Source organism: Panthera pardus, unplaced genomic scaffold, assembly GCF_024362965.1.
Source record: "Panthera pardus isolate Hobbes unplaced genomic scaffold, ASM2436296v1 HiC_scaffold_11, whole genome shotgun sequence".
NCBI classification, from domain to species: domain Eukaryota; kingdom Metazoa; phylum Chordata; class Mammalia; order Carnivora; family Felidae; genus Panthera; species Panthera pardus.
Window position 1 is genome coordinate 81,916,125 of NW_026526666.1, and position 22,913 is coordinate 81,939,037.

At 42.6% G+C, this 22,913-nt stretch overlaps 2 protein-coding genes across 10 annotated transcripts in view; one reads left to right on the plus strand and one right to left on the minus strand.

Annotated features, from left to right (window-relative positions):
- Window positions 1-15,961, minus strand: part of S100PBP (S100P binding protein) — a 47,710-nt gene extending 31,749 nt beyond the window's left edge. The window contains exon 1 of one of the 8 annotated variants that reach the window (XM_019429765.2): window positions 15,870-15,961. The gene's annotated coding sequence lies outside the window, so the exon portion shown is untranslated. Of the gene's footprint in view, window positions 1-5,419; window positions 5,532-5,552; window positions 5,656-6,188; window positions 6,267-15,869 lie in introns of those variants that run through there. The other 7 variants (XM_053898042.1, XM_019429756.2, XM_019429762.2 and 4 more) reach the window with 7 other exon arrangements.
- YARS1 (tyrosyl-tRNA synthetase 1) overlaps window positions 5,874-22,913 on the plus strand; it is a 28,429-nt gene continuing 11,389 nt past the window's right edge. Inside the window, exons 1-6 of one of the 2 annotated variants that reach the window (XM_019429753.2) lie at window positions 5,874-6,080; window positions 9,126-9,272; window positions 9,412-9,587; window positions 14,399-14,528; window positions 16,856-16,936; window positions 22,814-22,906. In XM_019429753.2, coding sequence (XP_019285298.1) covers window positions 5,916-6,080; window positions 9,126-9,272; window positions 9,412-9,587; window positions 14,399-14,528; window positions 16,856-16,936; window positions 22,814-22,906 — 792 coding nt within the window. In that variant the 5' untranslated portion in view covers window positions 5,874-5,915. Of the gene's footprint in view, window positions 6,081-9,065; window positions 9,273-9,411; window positions 9,588-14,398; window positions 14,529-16,855; window positions 16,937-22,813; window positions 22,907-22,913 lie in introns of both variants that reach the window. The other variant, XM_019429754.2, reaches the window with a different exon arrangement.

Genomic DNA, 22,913 nt, shown 5'->3' on the forward strand with positions numbered 1-22,913 from the left:
CTATTAAGAAATGCTTATACACTAAACTCAAATAATTTCGAAAACTCTCTGCTAGCCTTTTAACTGTGATTTTCCCCACCCCACTTTTCCTTCACACTCTGAATTTTAGCTTTAGTTCATGCACTCTTTCAGAAAACCATTCTCTGAGCTACTATCATCACACAATACTGAGCAAGACATGTTTCTATATGACTTCTTAAAAACAAAGATACAGTTTCCTACCTTGGTAGGAAGACAACATTGAAAGTTATGCACTAATATCAGAAAATATAAAATGGTATGAATAATAAAGTACTAGAGAAAGAGAAGAAAAAGAGAGGTATTACAGAACACTAGCATTAGAAAGGATTTATATAATGTATAACATATTGACTATAGTTAACCATACTGTATTTTTATATTTGAAAGTTGCTTGAGACAGATCTTAAAAGTTCTCATCACAAGGAAAAATTTATAACTATGTGAGTTGGTATGTGTTAACTACTCTTACTGTGGTAATCATTTAGTATTATGTACATACATCATTATGTTGTATGCCTTAAACTAATACAGTGCTATATGTCAACTGTATCTCAACAAAACTAGGGGTAAAATAAATTTAAAAAAATTTAAAGAAGGAACTTAAACTTACCCATCTTATAAATGAGATGGGACAAAAAGAAATATTAAGTACCTATTATAAACCAGTCACTACGAGACACATTTTACGACTTCTAATTTAACTCAACATAACTCTGCAATATAGACCTTACCAAATAAACTAAGCTTTCCGTTGCATTTAAACTTAGGGCTGCTGAGACTTTTTATCTTATTTTACCAATATTCCAGCATTGTTGTGAGAGAGTTCCAGGCACTGCAGGCACTGAAACAGGTGCCTCTATGAAGAAAAAGTAATTTCTCTGCACAGTGACTGGGTTATTTTATATTATTTCTTTAGGCAGCAGTAAGAAAAAGTTTAGATGTAAAGTTTGTAGGTGTAAAGCACAAGTATCATAGGCACCGGGTTAAGCAGCTTTATTTCTGAGAAGCCCTTTCTAAGCCACTATCTCCATTCTCATTCAAACTTCTTCCAAAAGGTCTAGTTCAAGCAGTTGGCTTGCCCAAATGAAGAGTTCAATAAATGTTCACTCTTAGGAAACTCAGGTTAAGAAGCATTAAGAGGGGTGCCTGGATGGCTTAGTCTGTAAAGCATGTGGCTCCTGATCTCAGGGTCGTGAGTTCCAGCCCTATGCTGGGTGCAGAGATTAAAAAATAAAATCTTAAAAAAAAAAAAAAAAAAAATGGCAGGAAGTAACTTAACCAAGCACACAGAGCTAGTAATGCTAGAACAAGGATCTAAACCCAGATCCAATTCCAAAGGTACTGCTTTCTTCTGCTACCCCTGTCAGAGATTTGCCCAGGGTCAGTCAGCAAATGGCAGAGCTTTCCAATTTCACACTCTCTAACATACTATGAAAGATAAAGATACTGAAGAGGGCTTTTAATCCCTCAGCAAAAATAACTTAAGCCACTTTATTAAACACAGGCTTCCCCGGACTTCCCAGGTAGAATAGAAGAACATGAGAAATACTCCTGAATGCAGCTAAACCTCACTGGAAGAAAATCATGGTTATTGGCAAACTTTACTGTGCACACATAGGATCAATATCCTTCACAAGAACTGAAAACATCAATCCCTATACTACATGACATCCAGAAGCACAGAGCTGGCTCTTCTGAGTTTCTTTCAGAGAATGTTCCAATAGGTTTGGGAGCAAAATTATGCAAAACAATACAATATACAGATAATTTTTAACTTGCACAAATCATTCTCTCCACAATTTTATTTCCTCATTAAAAATTCTTTTTATTATACATAACTTAAAACATATACAAAAATCACAGCAGTATAACAAACTCTCATAGATCCACCACTCAGCCCCAACAACTATCAGCCCATAGTAAATCTTGTCTCATCCACTTCCCCCCTTTACTGGATTCTTTTGAAGCAAATCCCAGGCATCACATCATTTCATCTGTAACTAACAGGAATTCCTTATCATAAAATACATGGTTCAGGTTTCCAATTATTTTATAAATGTCTTATTTTTTAAGATTGAAAAAAATCGGTTTCCATATAAGTCCACACACTGCCATTGGCTGACATGTTTTATATTTTAATCTATAGGTTCCCCATCTTTTTTTCCTTGCAATTTGTTAAAGAAACAATACCAGATAGTGTATGGATACACACATATATCATTAAATTATAAAAATATGCATGGGACTAGGAAGCACAAAATTCAGGATAGTGGTTACTTCTGGTGGTAGAGAGGGAAGAGGAAGGTCAAGGGGGCATGAGTACCTTCAATTCTATCTGTAATGTTTTACTTCTTAAAAAATAAACAGATAGATAAATAAATAAATAAATAACAAAAAGACCTCCAAGAAATATGGCGAAGGGTGCCTGGCTGGCTCAGTCAGTAGACCTTGAGACTCTTGATCTTGGGGTCATGAATTCGAGCCCCATGTTGGGTGTGTAGAAACTACTTAAAAAAATATGGCAACATAATGAAAGTAAAATAAAGGAAGCTATGTTCCCATTCCAAGGGGGAGGCAAGAAAGTTAATCATTCCTCTAAGTTCCATCCTAGGCCCTGAAACACCTGATAACATCTAAGACAACTGGATCCCAAACATGTTCCAGGACATTAGCTCCAAACCTTGGCCAACACTGGCATCAATACCCCCTCCCTTTGGTAATTTATGGAATAACACCTATTGTTCTCCTGACACTCACTTTTGATCAGAGGCTACGTTGGGTTCTTGAAAGAACATGCACCCTGGACCCCCTTCCAATATAAACTCATAACCCCAAGTGACAGAGAGACTCACTTTTCCTTTTCCAAGTCTCCCAGACACTCCATCTGCTATACTCTCTCACTTACACTATTCAATGAACTCTGTTCTCACTTCCTCCTGGCTCACATTTGATTTCTATCCTGAACTAAGCCAAGGACTCTCTTGAGCCTCAGACCCCTCTGAGTCCTCAGATTCAGCTTGCCTACATCAATAAGAAAGATAAAGCTGAATGGTGTGCATAATGGTATTATTTTGTTACTTCCTACAAATTTCATATGCTTAAAATATTGAATAAAAATATTTCTAAATTAAGAAGCCAGTGGAGAAAGACAATGATTATATTCTGAAGTTTCAAATGTCCTCTTCTGTACAATAGAGACCATCACAGTAGCTACCTCATAGTGTTGTTGCCAGAATTAAATGAGACCGTGAACATAGAGCACCTAGCACAATAGAAGCACAATGGAAAAGCTAAATAAGTAGTGGCTATAGTTTCATTTCATCCCACATCATCACCTCCCTGACCCCTAGAGAATCTTAAGGAAGCATAGAAATGGTAGGAAAGAGTGCTAATCTAATAGAGAACTCCCCCTAGGTCCTTGCTTGTTAAGAAATTATCCAGTATACTCTAATCTCTTCTAGTTTAACCCAGCATTCAACCATATTGCCACTGAATTAATTAAAGACCAGGCTGTGTGCACGTCTGAAATATCAGGCAAATCCTGCAAATTAATGGTTACTAAAGTGTCTTGTATAGAGGAACTGCACTAAAATTCAGAGACCTCTGCAAGTCACTGAAAGTCTCTGAACCTCAATACAGAGGAGAACACTCATCTGAAAAATGGGGGATAATTATACACTGTTAACTTCAAACACCGATTATGAAGATCAAATGAGGGGATGTTTATGAAAGCACTCTAAACCTAAAAGCCCTATACTAATGAAAGTTGGTATTTAATGAATTTGCAAGAGGTGGGGAAAAAAAAAAACTCAGATAAAATTAAGTTCTAAAATGAAGTTCCACAAGACGGCCTTAGTACTTCTCTGTCTGCCATTCTACCATTACCTGACTTTCTTGGCACTTGCTTTGTAACTGCCACCTAAAATGAGATCTCTTTATTTTTAAGGGAAGAGTATTTTTCCCATCTCCAAGTCTGTCTCTTATTCCTCTGCTCCCCATCCCTTCTGTGACCCTATTCTGTCCTTCCATGTCTCTCTCACCTGTCCACCCCCTCTTCACACTTCAGTTTACCACCCCCTCGCTCTGTTCTCTAACCACCTAGCTGCAACCTCAGAAACTGGTTCCCTTTCTATTTTTATCGTACCTAAGAAAACCTATTGCCTTAAAGCACAAAGCCTTATTTTATTCAGGCCACTAAAACTGCAACACCAGACACAACCCCATATCCCTCTTTCAAGGTTCTAAAACCAAGACCATTACCAAGCTATGGCCAAGAGCAAAGAATATTTCCAAGGGACATGCCTTTGATTTCCAACCTTTCCCATATGCAATACATGTGAGGCACGAAGCACAAAAGACACTCACTAGGCTTTATCGCTCTATAAAATGGGCATAACATTTAAACAAAATCAAAGTGAACTGAAATTATCTGTAAGAATTCTGCAACTTCCTTTGAAGTAACTGGAAACACCGTAGGACAGAAAAACAACCTAGGGCTGGAAATCTCTGCTTTAGGTTAACATTTCACTAGATATGGATTCCAGGACTCTCATCCCACAGGGGCATAAAAACTAAATATTAAAAAAATGCAGCAACAGGTGTCTTCTTTAGAAGAAAATGTTTTTAAACTAATTTAGGCAGGATTGCCAAAGATCGCAGCCTCTAACAAATCCAGAAGAAACTGGAGATCAGGGTGGGGCAGCAGGTGAGCAATGCAATCACTTCTTTCCCTTCTCAGGGGCCCCCGCTGCGGTGCCAACTGCCCTCCCTCCGCCCAAGAAAGAACTGGTAACACCACCAGTCCCGAGAACCCCTCCGGGCCCAAGTCCACCCTTCGTAGGACCCTACTTGGGCTCCCCCTGCTCTTCCTTACGAATGCAACGGCCCCAGCACAGCATCGCCCTTGGGGCTGGGCCTTCTCTCTTCCCTTCTTCCCTCCCCCGAAAACACCAAGAAACTCCCGCCTCCCGGTGGAAGGCGGGAGAAGCGCGGGCTTGCTCCGCGCCCCTCCCCCCGGAGGGGCCAAACCGACCTCCCCCGCAGGCCTCGGTGGTGCACCCCTCACCCTGATAGTGACCACCCACACCCACACTTCCGCGGGACCCAGGCCCCGCCAGCCCTAGGGGTGGGTCATCCTCTCCTCCGCCCTTAAGGCGCTGCTGTAAGACCACGATCTTCTCCCTAGCAACAGCCCCCCAAGTGGGGCATGGAGCAGCAGCACCCCCAACCCACCTAACACACCCATCCTCCCACCCCCACTGGGCAGGGAGACGGACGGCGCTCTCCGTCTCGCAGGTGACCCAACAAGCCTCCCTCTTCCTCAGCAGGGTGAGGGGCATCTGTCGCCAGCCGACGTGGAGGTGGGGCGCAGGGACACTCCCCCTCCCGCCGCCATCACCTCAGGAACGACAACGAGCCCTTTCCCAGCAGGGCGAAGGCCTCCCAACCCTTCAACAGGGTGGACAGACATGTACGGCCCCCTGGAGAAGCAACAGGCGCCCCCATCCCCCCTCCCAGCCGGGAACGCTGACCCCTTCATCCCTCCTGCTCTTCACCTCCGGAAGCGGGGCCGAAGCCTGTGCGAACGACTGCGCCTCACTCCGCCCCCTGCGCCATTTTATCGCCCCCTCCCCGACCTCCCCCACCCCTAGCCAACCGGGCCAGCGCAAGGGGGAGGGCAAACAGGCAGTGATTGGCAGGAATCCGCCCCGCCCCTCAGGGGGTTGTGCCCCGCGCAGGCGCGGCGACCCCGCCCCCGTACCGCCTATCCTGCCTACTGGCTCCTCCCCTTCTCGTCTCATCGACCCGCTCGACTCTCAGCTGCTCCTGACTCCTCCCTGGCCGCTCTCAGGCGAAGGGTCCAGGCCGAGCAAGCCGAGCGACGAGCTCAGCTGATGCAACCTAACTGGGCCCGCGTGCCACTTCCCGGCACGCGGCGGCGGCGGCGACCGAGGAAGCGGCGCGGTGCCGGCCTGAGCGCGGGAAGCAGGGGCGACGGTGCCATGGGGGACGCTCCGAGCCCTGAAGAGAAGCTGCACCTTATCACCCGGAACCTGCAGGTAGGGCCTCGGGGTTGGAAATGCGCTGTCAAGGACTGGGGGCTCGAGGTCCCGTGACCCTGAGTGCCACTACAGGGTCCTAACTGTGTGGGGTCGGGGGCTCCGCACCGAGGCAATTCAGAGAGCCTGCTGGTTGGTCGGTCAGTCGTTCAGTCAAGCAGCAGTCATCTGGGTCCCACAGAAATGACAGTGGGCTCACCTGTGTGCAGTCACCTTGTATTGAGCCAAGCTTTGAATCTAGGACTGCCACCCCACCCACCCTATTATGTGCCAGGCGATACGTCAGGGCCCTGCCCTCCCGGGGCTTGTCTGGAGGGAATCAGACGTTAAGAATAACCCATAATTCAGGCACTTAGTTACAGTTGAAACAAGGACTGCCAAGTCCTATCCGTGGAGCTTTGGGAGGAATTTAGGGGAGAGGGCTGGGGGAGTGTCAGGGAAGGCTGAGGAAGTGATCTCTGAACTGCGCCTTGGCGATGCAAATCACTTCACTCCACATCTGTTCCTGCTGTTTCCAGGAACTGCGGGAGTAGAAGTTAACCAGAAGAAGGATGGGTCGGGGCGGGGAGCATTTTAGGTAGGAACCCGGGTCAAGACCCAGAGGGGAGAAAGAACACTGGTTCAGAGAGAAGGCTAAATTCGCAGGAGTAGAATAAGCAAAGTGCAGATCAAACCCTTAATAAATATTTATATTGCTCATTTCTTTACCTCCTTCAGGCCTCTGACTATTGTCACATTATCAGGAAGGCCTCTCCGGACCACTTCATTTAAATAACAAACCCCCTACCACCAGAACTGTCTCATCTCTTGTTCTAGCTTTTTTCTTTGTTGTTTCTCCATATAACTTATCACCATCTGACGTACTATATATTTTACTTGTTTGTTGAGAAGGGGTAAGGAGGAACCAGGTTATGAAGGCCTTGCAAGTTATGCTTAAAATTGGAGTTTATTCTAAGAGCAGTGATACATTGGTTCGGCCACAGTTTGGGGGTTTTTTACCTTTTTTGAGATACAATTCACAGACCATAAAATTCATTCTTTTAAAGTATACTATTCAGTGAGTTTTAGTATAGTCACAAGGTTGTACAATTATCACCACTGATTCCAGAACTTTTTCATCACCGAGATAAAACCTGTACCCACTGGCAATCACTGCCCATTTCTCACTCCCCGCAGCCATAGGGAAACACTAATCTACTTTACGTCTCTAATTTGCCTATTCTGGACATTCCATATGAATGGGATCATGTAATATGTGGCTTTTTATATCTCATTTCTTTCACTTAGCATGTTTTCAGAGTTCATCCATGTTGTCACACCTATCAGAATTTTCTTATTACGGCTGAGAAATATTTCATTATGTGGATATATCACATTTTGTTTCTCCATTCGTCAGTTGGTGGACATTTGGGTTCTTTCTACTCGTAACTTGATCTCAATCGGTAATTTTTGCATGCTTCCTCTTAGCCAGATCGTTTGTCCTAGTCTCTTTCCACAAAACAATACTGGTTGGGGACAAAGCATAAATAGAGCTAATGGCAATGACTCACTCAGGTTTTCAAGAGTAAGTAATATGACCTTGTGGCAAGAACTGTCCAAGTGTCCAAATAGTCAGGGGCTTGGAGAATGCAGGAGCCACCATCCAGCCACCTTGAAACAGGATTTTAATAAGTCCTGCTAACAGGTGATTCAAACCAGCAAAACAGTTTTTGTCTTTCATGGCTTCCAACAGCCTCCCCAAACCATCCCTTGAAGAGACACTAAGATCTCTTTTATTAGCAGCATATTGACCTATAAGGATTTTTCCAATACTGTCTTAGGGCAAAAGGAAATCATTACAGTATCTAAATAGGTGAACAAGTTAATCAAGTTTTGAGTTTTAAAGATCTCTCTGGCTGCTTTCTGGAACATGGGCTGGAGAGAGCAAGCTGTTAGAAAGCTATTTACAATAGTCCTGGTATGAGCTGATGGCCTAGACCAGGGAAGTTCGATGGAGGCAGAGAGGAGGAGGATTTAGGAGCTTTGGGGTAACTTAGGCAACTTGGTGAATGATAGTTACCATTTACTGCGCTGGGGTGAAACTATAAATGAAAAGGATGGGTGGGGAGTGAGGTGGGAAGTTGAGAGCATGAGGTTAATTTTGAACATGCTGAGTTTGAATTAACTGGGTTGATAACAAGTACACTGTTCTATATATGGGTATGAGCAGAAAATTTGGTCGTTACTAGCTCATGAGTAGTAACTGAAGCAACTCGAAAGGGATCAGTTAGGGAGAATGTAGAGTAAGAAGAGAAGAGATAGGGCTGCGAGGATTGCTAATTTTTTTTAAATTTTTTTCCAATGTTTATTTTTGAGAGAGAGAGAGAGCGCGCGCGCGCACACACACTCACGCGAGCAGGGGAGGGGCAGAAAGCGAGGGAGGCACAGAATCCGAAGTAGGTTCCAGGCTCAGAGCTATCAGCACAGAGCCCAAAGCAGAGCTCGAACTCATGAACCATGAGATCATGACCTGAGCTGAAATGAGACACTTAACTGACTGAGCCACCCAGGTGCCCCAGGATTGCTAATATTTAATGATTAGGAAGAAGAACCGCTGCCAAGAAATCTGAGCCATCAGCCAAAGAAGTAGGAGGACAACTAAGAGAATAAAATAGGGGAGGACCAAAAGAGGAGAGTGTTCCGGGAGGGAATGAGGACTAAAAAGTTTTCATTGAATTTAGCAACATGGGATAAAGACCAGAAGAAGAGACAACTATTTCAAGAAGTTGACGATGAAAGGAAGGAACATGAGTTAGAGTAGATGCAAGGGATCATGCAGGTAGGGACGTGTCCAGTTTTCTAACATGGTGGCATTTCACTGGCAACAGCACCAACTTAGGTTGACTGTCACTTGACACTGAGAGCATGGCTGGACCTCCCTGCTGGCTCTGAGCTTAGACCCCCCCCCCCCCCCAATGACACATGCTTCTGTTTTCCTTGCCACAGGGTAAAGGATGAGCAAGGTGGGGCACCAGCATTAAACCAGCTCTTCTGCTTCCACAACAGGAGGTTCTGGGGGAAGACAAGCTGAAGGAGATACTCAAGGAGCGGGAGCTTAAAGTTTATTGGGGAACAGCAACCACAGGCAAGCCACACGTGGCTTACTTCGTGCCTATGTCTAAGATTGCAGACTTCCTGAAAGCAGGATGTGAGGTAAGAAGTAAGGTTATAAATCAAGGAGTTCCCTGGGGAATGGCCAAGAAAGAGATTTAACAAGGGCAGGGGAAAGAGGGGTGTTTGGAGGGACTTGGACAGAATCACATTTTGGCGGTCCCTCATCTGTTATGTCCAGGTAACAATTCTGTTTGCGGACCTTCACGCTTACCTGGATAACATGAAAGCCCCATGGGAACTTCTAGAACTCCGAACCAGCTACTATGAGAATGTGATCAAGGCAATGCTGGAGAGCATTGGTGTGCCCTTGGAGAAGCTCAGGTTCGTCAAAGGCACTGATTACCAGCTCAGCAAGTAAGTTCTGGATCATCCACCCTCCTTGTGGCTCTCATGCTTCTAGCTAATTACAGGTCCTGTGGAGTCCAGGCACTCTATAAATTTGGATTAGCAGTGCTTTGGCCCTACCAATTAAAAACCATTAAAAAATTTATACTCTTTGTCCTCTTAACTCATCCATCAAAAATGTACTGACTTGTGAAGGCCTGTGTACTATCCATTTTGCTGGAGATACAAATGTAACCAAAGCAGAGTCCTTGGCCTTGCTGGGCTCCCAGCATATGGAGGAGTGATGAATTGATAAACAATTCAGCCTCCCTTTTTCCTTCCAGCCTCCAGCCTTAGCAAATAATGATAAAATAAATGTGAAAGAAAAATATTTCACTTGTTTCTCACCTCCCCAACAATTTTTACTGCTTCATACTTTTATCAATTTTATTCATACTTGTAATATTAGCAAAGATACAATTTTTCTGTCCTAATATTTTTAACTTAAGTAATTTCCTAAGTCATTTCTCCATGCTGCCTCATAATCTCCATATTTTTTTTTAATTTTTAAAACCTCAATTAAACTATGTATCACTCTACTGGTCACTTTTGCATGTGAACCCTTAGAACAACTTTTTTTTTTTTTTTTTTTTAATTTTTTTAATGTTTATTTATTTTTGAGAGAGAGAGAGACACAGAGTGTGAGCAGGGGAGGGGCAGAGAGAGAGGGAGACATAGAATCCAAAGCAGGCTCCAGGCTCGAAGCTGTCAGCACAGAGCCTGACGTGGGGCTCGAATTCATGAACCGTGAGATCATGACCTGAGCCGAAGTCGGGCACTTAACCAACTGAGCCACCCAGGCACCCTAGAACAACTTTTTAAGGTAAGCATTGCTATGTCCTATTTCACAGATAAGGAAACACATTCAGATTTAACTTTCTCAAGTTTATACTTTCAGTAAGTAGAAGAGCCAGGATGTGAGCCTGGATCTCTTGCTTACAAGTTCATTTCTCTTTTTACTTCATTGATCATAATTTTCTTTATCCTTCCTCACTTTGAACATTTAAAGTTTCAAATAAGGCACATAACACTCTAACGTACACAGATGTTTGAATCCACAGTTTCAGTAGAGCGCCTGAGATTCCATTTATTTTTACATTTATTCTACAGATATTTAGGAAGCACTTATTAGATGGGAAGCCCTGTTCTGGGTCCTGGGTGTACAGAAGTAAACTAAAACAAAAACCCCTATCTTAACGGGCCTTACGTTTAAGCAAGGGGATACAGCCAAAGACAACAAATGAACGAGTAACGTATATATAGTGTGTCAGATGGTGATAGGTGCTGCAAAGCAGGTGAGTGGGGGAGAGAAAGTTCTTGGGGAGTGGGGGGTTTCTGTTTGAAGAGAGTGGTTAGGGAAGACTTCTATGATAAGAAGATATTAGACCAAGACCTGAAGAAGGTGAAGGAAGGAGTCATGCAAACACTTATTGAGTTCTTACTATATGCCAGACTCTGTTCTAGGTACCGGGATCATAACGGTGAAGGATTCAGGCAAGGTTTTTATTCTAGAATTGAACAGAATTTGGGGTAGGAGGAGATGGGATAAATAAATAAAGCTACCTTGCTTCAAAGTCACTTGATCTTTTTGTATATACAAAAGTGACTTCAAAGAAAGATGGCTTTGTAAGTGTGCACTTTGATGCACTCCCTCTGTTCCAGACAACAGCAATGATAAAAACATTAAAAAAAAAAAACAAAACAAAGGACATAGCCAGGTTCAAAAACAAGCCAAACATCTCTGTGGTAAGAGAAACAGAATTGAAATGCAAATTGGTGAGTTGGGCTGAAGTTACAGGTTTGCTGGGCTCCAGGCAGGAAGCTGGCAGTGGGGACAAACCAGGCTTACTACTTAAAGCCAAAGCATAAAGGAATGCTTTTCCCCTTTTCCTATTCCCATCCCTACCTATCAAGGAGAGTAGAGCCAGGGAATGGGGGCACTATTAGTCACCTGCCTGGGTCTTTAGGGACTTTTATCAAACTTCAGGCCTATGGAGATTAGAATATAAGCATACCAAGAATTAAACCAAGCTGCCCACCATTTTTGAGTGTTCTATCTGTGATATTAACAAAAAGACATAGATCTAACATGCTAAGGAATAACACCCATTTTTAAAAAGGAAATTATAAAACAGAGGCAGAAATGAAAATGAATATATAGAAATAAAAAGAATCATTTAGAAATCTTAGAAATGTAAAAATTAGTCATTAAAGCCAAACCAAACCAAAACAAAAAACCCCACAGGGGCACCTGACTGGCTCAGGCAGAAGAGCAGGTGACTCTTTATTTTGGGGTCATGAGTTGAAGCCCCATGTTGGATGTTGAGATTATAAATAAATAAACTTTAAAAAAGCAAAAAAGCCCCACAAACCAGCCTTCAATAGAAGGCATCAACTCTAGACTGAATAAAGTTGAAGAGAAAACTAGAGATTCGCCTAGAATACAGCCTAGAGAGATGGACAGAAAAACTGTAAGAGTGTTTGAGATGCGGATGAGGACTTTTGTTTCCAGCAGTCTGTCACACTGGGTACTCTGACCAGCCTTACTGCTGAAATCAACTAAAAAATGCTGGATAAAATATTTTTTACATTTCCTGAATGCTTCAGATCAGTCGATTGAAAAATTAGTCAAGAATACTCAGTGGCCAGAAACCAAACAAAAGTGGGAATACAAAGATCCTGTATTTCAGGGGTACCTGGCTGGCTCAGCCCATGGAGCATGCAACTCTTGGTCTCAGGGTTGTGAATTCGATCTCCATTTTGGGTGTAGAATTACTTAAAAATAAAATCTTTAAAAAAAAAAAAAAAGACACTGTATTTCAATTAATCTAAGATGCCCTTAAAAAACTGCTGGGGCACCTCAGTGGCTCACTCGGTTAAGCGTCCGACTCTTGGTTTCAGCTTAGGTCATGATCTCACAGTTTGTGAGTTCAAGCCCCACACCTGGCTCTACGAAGGCAGTGCTGAGCCTGCTTGGGATTCTCTCTCTTCTCTCTGTCTTTCTCCACCCTTCCCTGCTTGCTCTGTCTCTCAAAATAAATAAGTAGACTTCAAAAAAAATTTTTTTAGTATTGCTAATTAATCTATATCATGCTAGTGTTTATTTTTATTTGTTTATTTATTTATTTTAAGAGAGAGAAAGACTGTGCGCTCACAGGCAAGTGGGAGAGAGGGACAGAAGGGGAGAGAGAAAGAGAATCCTAAGCAGGCTCCAATGCAGAGCCCGATGTGGGGCTCGATCCCACAACCCTGGGATCATGACCTGAGCCAAACTCAAGGGTCAGATACCAAACCAACTAAGCCACCCAGGTGTCCCTCTAGATGAGTCTTAAAACCTAGCATGTTAGGGGTGCCTGGGTGCCTCAGTTGTTTGAGCATCTGACCCTTAATTTCAGCTCAGGTCAGGATCTCACGGTTTATGAGTTAGAGCCCTGCATTGGGCTCCGTGCTGGAAGTGCAGAGCCTGCTTGGGATTCTGTCTGTCCCTGTCACTCTGCCCCTCCCCTGCTCACATGCTCTGAATGAATGAATGAGTGAGTGAGTGAATGAATGAATGAAAAATAAATAAAATAAGATTCTGAAGGAAAACAATTTACAGCCTAAAAAATCTGTGCCTACCTGAACTACCATTCAAGTGTAGGAGTAAAATACTTGAAAATATTTATCTGAAAAAAGTTATTTTCATGTCTTTTTTGGCCATTTTTGTTTCCTTGTCTGTGAAGTATCTTTGCAAGTAGCCCATTTTCCTTTCGTTTTTTTAGGAGTTCCTTATGAATTCCTGGCAAATCCTTTGCATTCCTAGCAAATCCTTTGTCATTTATATAACATGAGGATAGAGTAATAACCAGTGGAACAGAATAGAGAATTCTGAAATAGATCCTCATAAACATGGAAACTTAATTTATGACAGAGCTGGCATTGCAGATCAGCAGAGAAAGAATATACTTTTTAAGAAAAAATGGTGCAAGACAATTAGTTACCCATATGGGGAAAAAATTGATCCCTCCGTTCCAAGAGGATAAGAGATTTAACTGTAAAGGCCAAACTATAAAACATAAAAAGACTGTACATATGTAAGACTATCTTATAATCTCAGGGCAAGGAAGATTCAACAAAAACACCAAGGGGCGCCTGGGTGGCTCGTCGGTTAAGCATCCGACTTCAGCTCAGGTCATGATCTCACGGTCCGTGAGTTCGAGCCCCGCATCGGGCTCTGTGCTGACAGCTCAGAGCCTGGAGCCTGTTTCAGATTCTGTGTCTCCCTCTCTCTGTGCTCCTCCTCTGTTCATGCTCTGTCTCTCTCTGTCTCAAAAATAAATAAACGTTAAAAAAAAAATTTTTTTTTTAAATAAAAAATAAATAAAAAATAAAAAAAAAAACAAACACCAAAAGCACAAATCACAGGAAAAGATAAATGAATTCAAATTAAAATTAAGACCTTCAGGGGCTCCTGGGTGGCTCAGTGGGTTGGGTGTCTGAATCTTGATTTCAGCTCAGGTCATGATCTCACAGATCATGAGATTGAATCCCACATCGGGCTCTGTGATTACAGCGTGGAGCCTGCTTGGGATTCTCTCCCTCTCTGCCCCCCCCCCCCCCTCAAATAAATAAACTTAAAAAAAAATAGAGTGATATTTTGAATAAGAGGATGGACCACTACATTTTAGGAGCTACCAGGCCGCTATGCTCTCTTGGAATGGGAGAGTGAATTAATGTGCTTTAGGATCATAGTGAGGCCTTGGGCCAGTTTCACAGCTGTCCCCTCTTCCTTTCCTCTTCAGAGAGTACACACTCGATGTGTACAGACTCTCCTCCGTGGTCACACAACATGATGCCAAGAAAGCCGGGGCTGAGGTGGTAAAGCAGGTGGAACACCCTTTGCTGAGTGGTCTGCTGTATCCTGGACTGCAGGTACTCAAACGGGAGGGAGTCGCCCAGTGACCTTTTCTGCTCTGTTTCTAACTATTGGTCATAAACCTCTCTCTCAGCCTCCATTAAGTCCATGTACTTGCTGTTCCTTGGCTGTGCTGTGGGCCTTCCTTCCTGTCTCCCTCCCCTCCCCTTTCTTGCAAGCCTTTGACTTCTCAGCTGTAGATCCTCCCCATCTGTCCTTCAAAACGCTACTTATCTCACACATCTTTTTTTTTTTTTTTTTTTTTTAGTTTACAAATCAGTTTATTTACAGATTTTTAAATTTTCTTTTTCTTTTAAGTAAATTAGTTCTACACGCAATGTGGGGCTTAAACTCACAACCCTGAGATCCAGAGCCACACGCTCCACCAACTGAGCCAGCCAGGTGCCCCAGATGTTATATTTCTTAAAGTACATTTCAGCCAACAAATCTATTTACACAGGTATCCATGGGAATTCATACCAGTTATTTACAGATCGTACTTACAAACCACACCCTAAGTCTTCTGTACAGAGTTACACTGGATGTGACTATTGACTGAAAATGGCCTGATGACCAGGCTGTTTACACATATGTAGTAAATGGGTTTGTTTTTTCATGTCTGCACAGTACAGGACACACACAGAGACCAGACCTCCCAGAGAACGCTTTGCAATGTCACACATCTTCTCTGTGTTAATCATAATCACTTAAGTGAAAAAAATTTCAGAGGTGCAAAAAGAAATTTCAGGCATGGTCCTATTTTCCATTAAACAAAGCATATCATATTTCATGTGTGTGTACATTATATTTGTATGAGCAAGGAGAAAGATGACAAAATTCAAAAAAAATTTTTTTTTTAATAATTAAAATTGGGGCACCTGGGTGGCTCAGTCGGTTGAGCGCCTGACTCTTGGTTTCTGCTCAGGTTATGATCCCAGGATTGTGGGATCGAGCCCTGTGTTAGGCTCTTGTGCTGAGCGTGGAGCCGCCTTAAGACTCTCTCTGTCTCCCTCTGCCCCTCTCCCCTGCTCATGCGCTCTCTTTCTAAATAAAATAATTAAAATTTTTAGGTTTCAGTCACATTGGCTATCTTTCACATATATTTCAGTGCTCACAGGCCACATGTAGCTAGTGGCTAACCTACTGGACAACACAGAGAATATATTCATCATTCCAAAATATTCTACTAGACAGCGCTGTTGTAGATTATTCCTGCTTGCTCACCTTTCTCTCCCTCTCCTTCTTCCTCATCCCTCCATTCAATCAGACATGAAATTTTATCAATTCTGCTTCTTAAAATCTCTTACGTTTGTTCTTGTTCTACATTCCCACTGACTTGATTCAGCATTGTTTCTTACCTGGACTCTCATAGCAGCCTTCTAGCTATTTTCTTTGTTCTAATCCAAAGGCCTCCACTCAGTGCTCTGTCTGCCCTCTTACTGGTATGGTCTTTCTATGGTGTGGGCCGGGATGATGCTAGCACCCTAGCATGACATTTAGGGTCCCTACTTCTCTGATGCCATCATTAACCACTTCCTGCATCCGTTGAAGTTTGTGCTTTTGCAGACTGAATCACTCATAATTTCCCTAAACATTTCACACCTCTGTGCCCTCTGACATCTGTTTCCTCTGCATGGTGAAAAACATCTATGTATTCTTCAAAACCAAGCTCAGCCCACAGTCTGATTCCAGGAAGCCTTCACTGCCACCTGTCTGACCAGCTAGAGATCAGCCTTTCTTTCTTTCTTTGTGTTAGCACTGTTCCGTGAATGAACATCCAGGGTAGCCCTTCGCATACTGTACGCAGGTTATCTGCTTAACATGTCTCTCTTTTCAACTGTTTAATTGGCTTATTAAAGGCAGAGTCTGGGTCCGATTCAACTCTGCGTCCACAGGGCTGGCTCTAGGCCTGGCATGTAGTGACAATACCTGTTTGCTTACCAGTTTAATAGTGCCCTTTTCTCCTGAGCTCTCACAGCACTTTATTCTTATGCCATTATCTGACATTTGTCACAGGCTGCCTTGCTCACTGTATCTTTGACACGACCATATTGTGTCTTCTCCTTCTTCCCTCCCTTCTCCACTGGATTGTGAGCTTCTTAAAGGCAGAAGCTCTTCTTTTTTCCCCCCCATGACATCCACATGGAGTACTATTCACCGCAGGCATTCAGCAAACATTTCTCCCGCTCTTGAGGCCAACAGGGAGGCTGGATGCTGCTTATTTGCTTCCTAGCTTTACTTTCTGAAAAAAACCTAATGAATTTCAAGCTTCTGATTTCTCAGATCCATATAGAAGAAATACAGTAGGAGTTTATGCTCATGTGGTTTTTTTTTTTTCCCACAGGCCTTAGATGAAGAGTATTTGAAAGTAGATGCCCAGTTTGGAGGTGTTGATCAGAGAAAGATTTTCACCTTTGCAGAAAAGGTTGGTGTCCTCTTTTCTTTTTTTTCTTTTGTGCCTCAGAGGTGTGCAGTTACAGTTTACTGAATATTCCAGTCCCACCACTCATAACTACAGAGAAAGAACGTTGTCCATTATCACACAATTAGCGACTGAGCAGAAATTAGCACTCAGACCTGGCTGGCTCAGTAAGTGGAGCATGCGACTCTTGGTCTTGGGGTTGTGAGTTTGATCCCCATGTTGGATGCAGGGATTACTTAAAAAGAAAAATCTTTTTTTAAAAACAAAAACCTGTGTAGGGGCACCTGGGTGGCTCAGTCAGTTAAGCTTCCAGCTTTGGCTCAGGTCATGATCTCACGGTTCATGAGTTCAAGCCCCGCATCAGGGTCTCTGCTAGCAGCACGGAGCCCCCTTCGGGTCCTCTGTCCCTCTCTCTCTCTGCCCCTCCCCCTACTCACACTCGCGCTCTCTCTCTCAAAAATAAATAATAAAACATTAAAAAAAGGAAAAAAAAAAAGCCCATGCTCTGGCTGCCACCAGGAAACTGCCCCCAGACCTGTTGGATTTGCTTCTTCCCTAGTAGCGCAGTTTCTAGGGAAAGGTACCACCAGGCAGAACTACTGATCTTTCTCAGAGCATTCAGTCTGTATTGCTGTGAATCTTACATAAACCACTCATCTGAGTTGAGGTTTAGCAGGGTTTAAAGGAAGAAATCAGAGCAAACCCTTTAGTTCTTTTTGGGGAAAGAACGTGAGTAAGTTGAAAAGGACTATTGAGAAATGGTTGGTATTTTTGAAAGCTTCTCAAAACCTCATCTTGGCAAGGGCATGGAGAAAACACTGTTAGTGGAAATGTAAATTCCTGAAGAGTAGTTTGCCCTAATAATTATACAAATTAATGTTAAGGAAATTATTTTATTTCTTTATTTTTTTTTAAGTTTATTTATTTTGAGAAAGAGAGAGAGTGTGTGAGCAGGAGAGGGACAGGGGGAGAGGGAGAGAGAGACAATCCCAAGCAGGCTCCGCTTGAACTCACGAACTATGAAATCATGACCTGAGCCGAAACCAAGAATTATATGCTTAACCAGCTGAGCCACCCAGGCACCCCAAGGAAATAATTTTAAAAGTGTAATTTCGGTTATATATTAAAGTACTTATCACATTATCAATTTAAAGGAAAAATCTAGATATAAGAGTGCTTGGCTGGTTCAGTCAGTAGAATGTGCAACTCTTGATCTCAGGGTTGTAAGTTTGAGCCCCATGTTGGGTGTAGAGACTACTTAAAAATAAAATCTGGGGTGCCTAGGTGGCTTAGTCAGTTGAATGCCCAGCTCAATTTTGGCTCAGGTCATGATCCCAGGGTCATGGGATTGAGCCCCACGTTGGGCTCCATGCTAAGCGTGGAACCTGCCTAAGATTCTCCCTCTCTTGGCCTCCTGGGTGGCTCATTCAGTTAAGCATCCAACTTGGGCTCAGGTCATGATCTCACGGTTTGTGAGTTTGAGCCCCGCATCAAGCTCTGCACTGACAGTGTGGAGCCTGCTTGGGATTCTCTGTCTCCATCTCTCTCTGCCCCTTCCCCACTTGTGCACGCATGCCTTCTCTGTCTCTCTCTCAAGATAAATAAACTTTAAAAAAAACCAAGATTCTCTCTCCCTCTGCCCCTCTCCCTCGCACGCACTCTCTCAAATAAAGTTTTTTTAAATATCTTTTTTAAAAAAACTAGAAATAAATTCCTATCCAATGACAAGTGATTGGTTAAATATGTTATGATAACTCCTTGTAATGGAATATCGTATAGTGTATTTAAAATGGTTTTAGGATGTCTTTTTTATTAAGTTTTTAATTCTATTTCCAGCGTAGTTAACATGCAGTGTTATATTAGTTTCAGGTGCACAGTATACTGATTCACCAGTTCTATAGATGACTCAGTGCATTCCCCCAGGGCCCCACCCACCTCCCCTCTGGTAACCATCAGTTCTGTATAGTTAGGGGTGTTCTAGGTTTGACTCTCCACCCCCCCACCTTTTTTTTTCCTTTGCTCATTTGTTTTGTTTCTTAAATTCCACATATGTGTTGGGGCGCCTGGGTGGCTCAGTCTAGTTAAGCGGTCGACTTCAGCTCAGGTCATGATCTCGCAGTTTGTGAGTTCAAGCCCCACGTTGGACTCTGTGCTGACAGCTCAGAGCCTAAAGCCTGCTTTGGATTCTGTGTCTCCTTTCTGCCCCTCCCCCATTTGGGCTCTGTCTCTTGTCTCTCTCTCAAAACTAAACATTAAAAAAAAGTTTTTTTTAAATAAAAAATTCCACATGTGTGTGAAGTCATATGGTATTTATCTTTCTCTGACCGGCTTATGGTTTTGGGGTGTATTTAATGAATGGGGAATGCTTACAATGTAAATTTTTTAATTAGGTATTTCACATTATTCTATTTTATCTCCTCTGTTAAGTTTTTGGTTGAACGTACTTTTATTATTCTAGCAGAGATGTGACCCATGGCTTGTTTTTTGTGTGACTCACAATCTCTTAGAAAGGTTTTTATATTTTTTAAGGGCTGCACAAAACATGAAGAAGAATATGCAGTAGAGGGGCACCTGGGTGGCTCAGTCTGTTAAGTGTCTGACTTTGGCTCAGGTCATGATCTCGTGATTCATGAGTTTACCCCCTGCGTTGGGCTCTGTGCTGACAGCTCAGAGCCTGGAGCCTGTTTTGGATTCTGTGTCTCCTTTTCTTTCTGCCCCTCCTCCTCTTCAAAAATAAACATTAAAAAAATTTTTCTTTTAAATAAATAAAAAGAATATGCAGTAGAGTCCCAAAGTCTAAAATATTTATTTTTTGGTTCTTTACAGAGAAGTTTTGCTCATCCTTTACTCTAGAGATTACAACATGTGTCTTTATAGTTTATTACAGTTTAAATTAGGTATTTTAACCACTTCTCAACAATGTAAGAACCTGCAATTTAACTCCTTCCTGCCCTTTGTGCTATTGTCATATATTTCGCTTTTACATATATCTTAAATCCGAAAGACTTCATTATAACTCCTTTTCAAGCAGTCAATTTTCAGGTATGCTCATCCCTACTTACCCTTCCTGGTATTCTTGACTCCTTCCTGCACTTCTATACCTCTGTGCTTCCTTCTGGGGTCATTTTCCTTCAGCCTGCAGAGCCCCCCACCTTGGATTTGGTGTTGGTAGTGCAGGTCGTTAGTAATGAATTCCTTCAGCTTTCTTTTGTCTGAAAACATCCTTCTTCTGTTTTCACTGGATATCAAATTCTAGGTTGGCAGTTATTTTTCTTTTAGCCCTTTAAAGACTCATCCCATTGTCTCTGGCTGCCTTAGTTTCCATTGAGAAGTCACCTGTAAGTATTACTGTTCTCTTTTGTAGATAGTAACTGCTTTTCTCTGGCTGCTTTTAGGGTTTTCTCTGTCTCTGATTTTCAGCAATTTGACAATGATGTTTTTTGGCTATAGTTTTCTTGATATTTATCCTACTTGGATTTTGCTGAGGTTCCTGAGTCTGTTTTCAGCAATTTGAGGCAGTTGTCCCCTACTATGTCCTTAAATATTGCTTCGGTCTTATTCTCTGTCTCCTGCCCTGGGACCCTAATTCTACATAGGGTAGACCTCTTGACTATGTTCTACGTGTCTTTTTAAAAAAAATATTTATTTGGGGGAGAGCGCAAGTGAGGGAGGGGCAAAGAGAGGGGGACAGAGCATCTGAAGCGGGCTCTGTGCTGACAGGCTGACAGCAGCGAGCCCAATATGGGGCTCAAACTCCTGAACTGCAAGAACTTGACCTGAGCCAAAATTGGATGCTCAACCCACTGAGCCATCCAGGTGCCCCTCCCATGTGTCTCTTATATTCTGTTCTGTTGTTTTCTTTTTTTTGTCCCTTCTGTGCTTTAGTTTGGTTATTCTCTACTGACTTTTCTTCAAGCTTATCAATCCTGTCTTCTGTTAAATCCATCCAATGTTGTACTGTGCCATTTTGAACTTCCATTTGGTTCTTTTTTTTATAGATTCCAGCTCCCTTTTACAAAATTCTCTTTTATCCAGTTTGTCCATCTTTTCCTGTTTCCTTTCACACACCAATCATAGTTATTTTGACATCCTAATCTGTTTTTTCCAGTATCTGGATTGTTCCTGGGTCTGCTTTTATTTCTCGTAATTATCAATCATTTTTTTTTCTTCTTCCCCGTTTCTAATACTTTTTTTATTGTATCAAAGATATCGTAGATATGTGGTAGAGACTCTGGATTATGCTTATAGGGTGAGTGTTTTCTGTAGGCTGTTAAATTACTGACTTACCACCTTGATCCTGTCTGGGGCAGGTTTTAGGCTTTGTCAGAACAGGTTTGTTTCAGGGCACCTGGGTGGCTCAGTCAAAGCGTCCGACTTCAGCTCAGGTCATGATCTCACAGTTCATGAGTTCAAGCCCCAAATGGGGCTGGCTCTGTGCTGACAGCTCAGAACCTAGAGCCTGCTTTAGATTCTGTGTGTGTGTCTCTCTCTCTGCCTCTCCCCTTTTCATGCTCTGTCTTCTTTCAAAAATAAATAAACATTTAAAAAATTTTTGTAAATTATTGAAAAGAAAAGATTATGTGTCTCCTTCTCTGCTCCTCCCCTGCTTGTGCACGTTCTCTCCCTCACTCTCTCTCTTTCTCTCTCAAAAATGAATAAACATTTAAAAAAAAAAAAAAGGAACAAGTCTGTTTCAGTTTGCCCTTCTACAATGTGGGTCTTATTCCTAGGATACAGCCTTTCTGGGATCTCAAACTCAAATCTCAGGGTGTTCACTAAGACCTCTCCACTTGGAGTGGACCTAAGCTTCAACCTCTGTCTCCCCAGCACTGTGCAGCCTCTGAAGTCTGTGCGCAGATCGCCAGCCTCCCAGCACCTGTTCTCTGCTAGGCTTCCTGGCATCTCCGTATGCACACACCACTATGAGTCAGCTAATAAATGAGTAGGGAATTTTGACTTCGATTTGAGGGTGGGGGGCTCACTTCTCTCTAGAACCTTTCCTCAGTCCTAGCCTCCTGGCAGCCCAGAACTCCAGTCTCTGTCTCTCCTTCGTCAGACTCTCTTTCTCTCAGCACCTCGTTTGGGGAAAATGCCCTCAAGGAGGAAGCCAGGGTGAGTGTGGGGTCACCTTTGCTTTCCCTTCTCTCAAAATTCATAGTCCTACACCTGTTGCTATCAAATGCCTGCAAATGGTCATTTTATATATTTCCAGCTTTTATAGTTGTTTATGGTGGTAGGGTAAATCCAATAGCTTCACAACATAATACTAGTAGGAAAACAGTAGGGAAAACTTTGTTTATGTTATTGTATACACCATCGAAAGGTTGTATATCCAATGCAATGGATTATTAGGCACAAAAAAGAATGAAATCTTGCCATTTGCAATGATGTGGATGGAGCTAGAGAGTATTATGCTAAGCAAAATCAGTTACTCAGAGAAAGACGAATACCACATGATTTCACTCATATGTGGAATTTTAAGAAACAAAACAAATGAGCAAAGGAGAAAAAGAGAGAGAGGCAAACCAAGAAACAGACTCCTAACTATAGAGAACAAACTGATGGTTACCAGAGAGGAGGTGGGTGGGGGGGAGCAAGTTAGGTAGGTGAAGGGGATTGAGGAGAGCACTTGGGATGAGCACAGGGTGTTGTATAGAAGTGCGGAATCACTATGTTGTACACCTGAAACTAATCTACTGTATGTCAACTGCAATTTAAATAAAAACTTTTTTAAAAAAGAAAAAAAGTCTACTCAGTAGGAAAAGAGATTGGAAGGACCATATCAAACTATTAAGTTGCTTGCCAAGTTAGATGGGATCAGGACACTGAGGAGGAGTTTACACTAACATTTGCTTTGTGTGTTTCTTTCTAACCCCTCAGTACCTCCCTGCACTTGGTTACTCAAAACGGGTCCATCTGATGAATCCTATGGTTCCAGGATTAACTGGCAGCAAAATGAGCTCCTCAGAAGAGGTAGGTT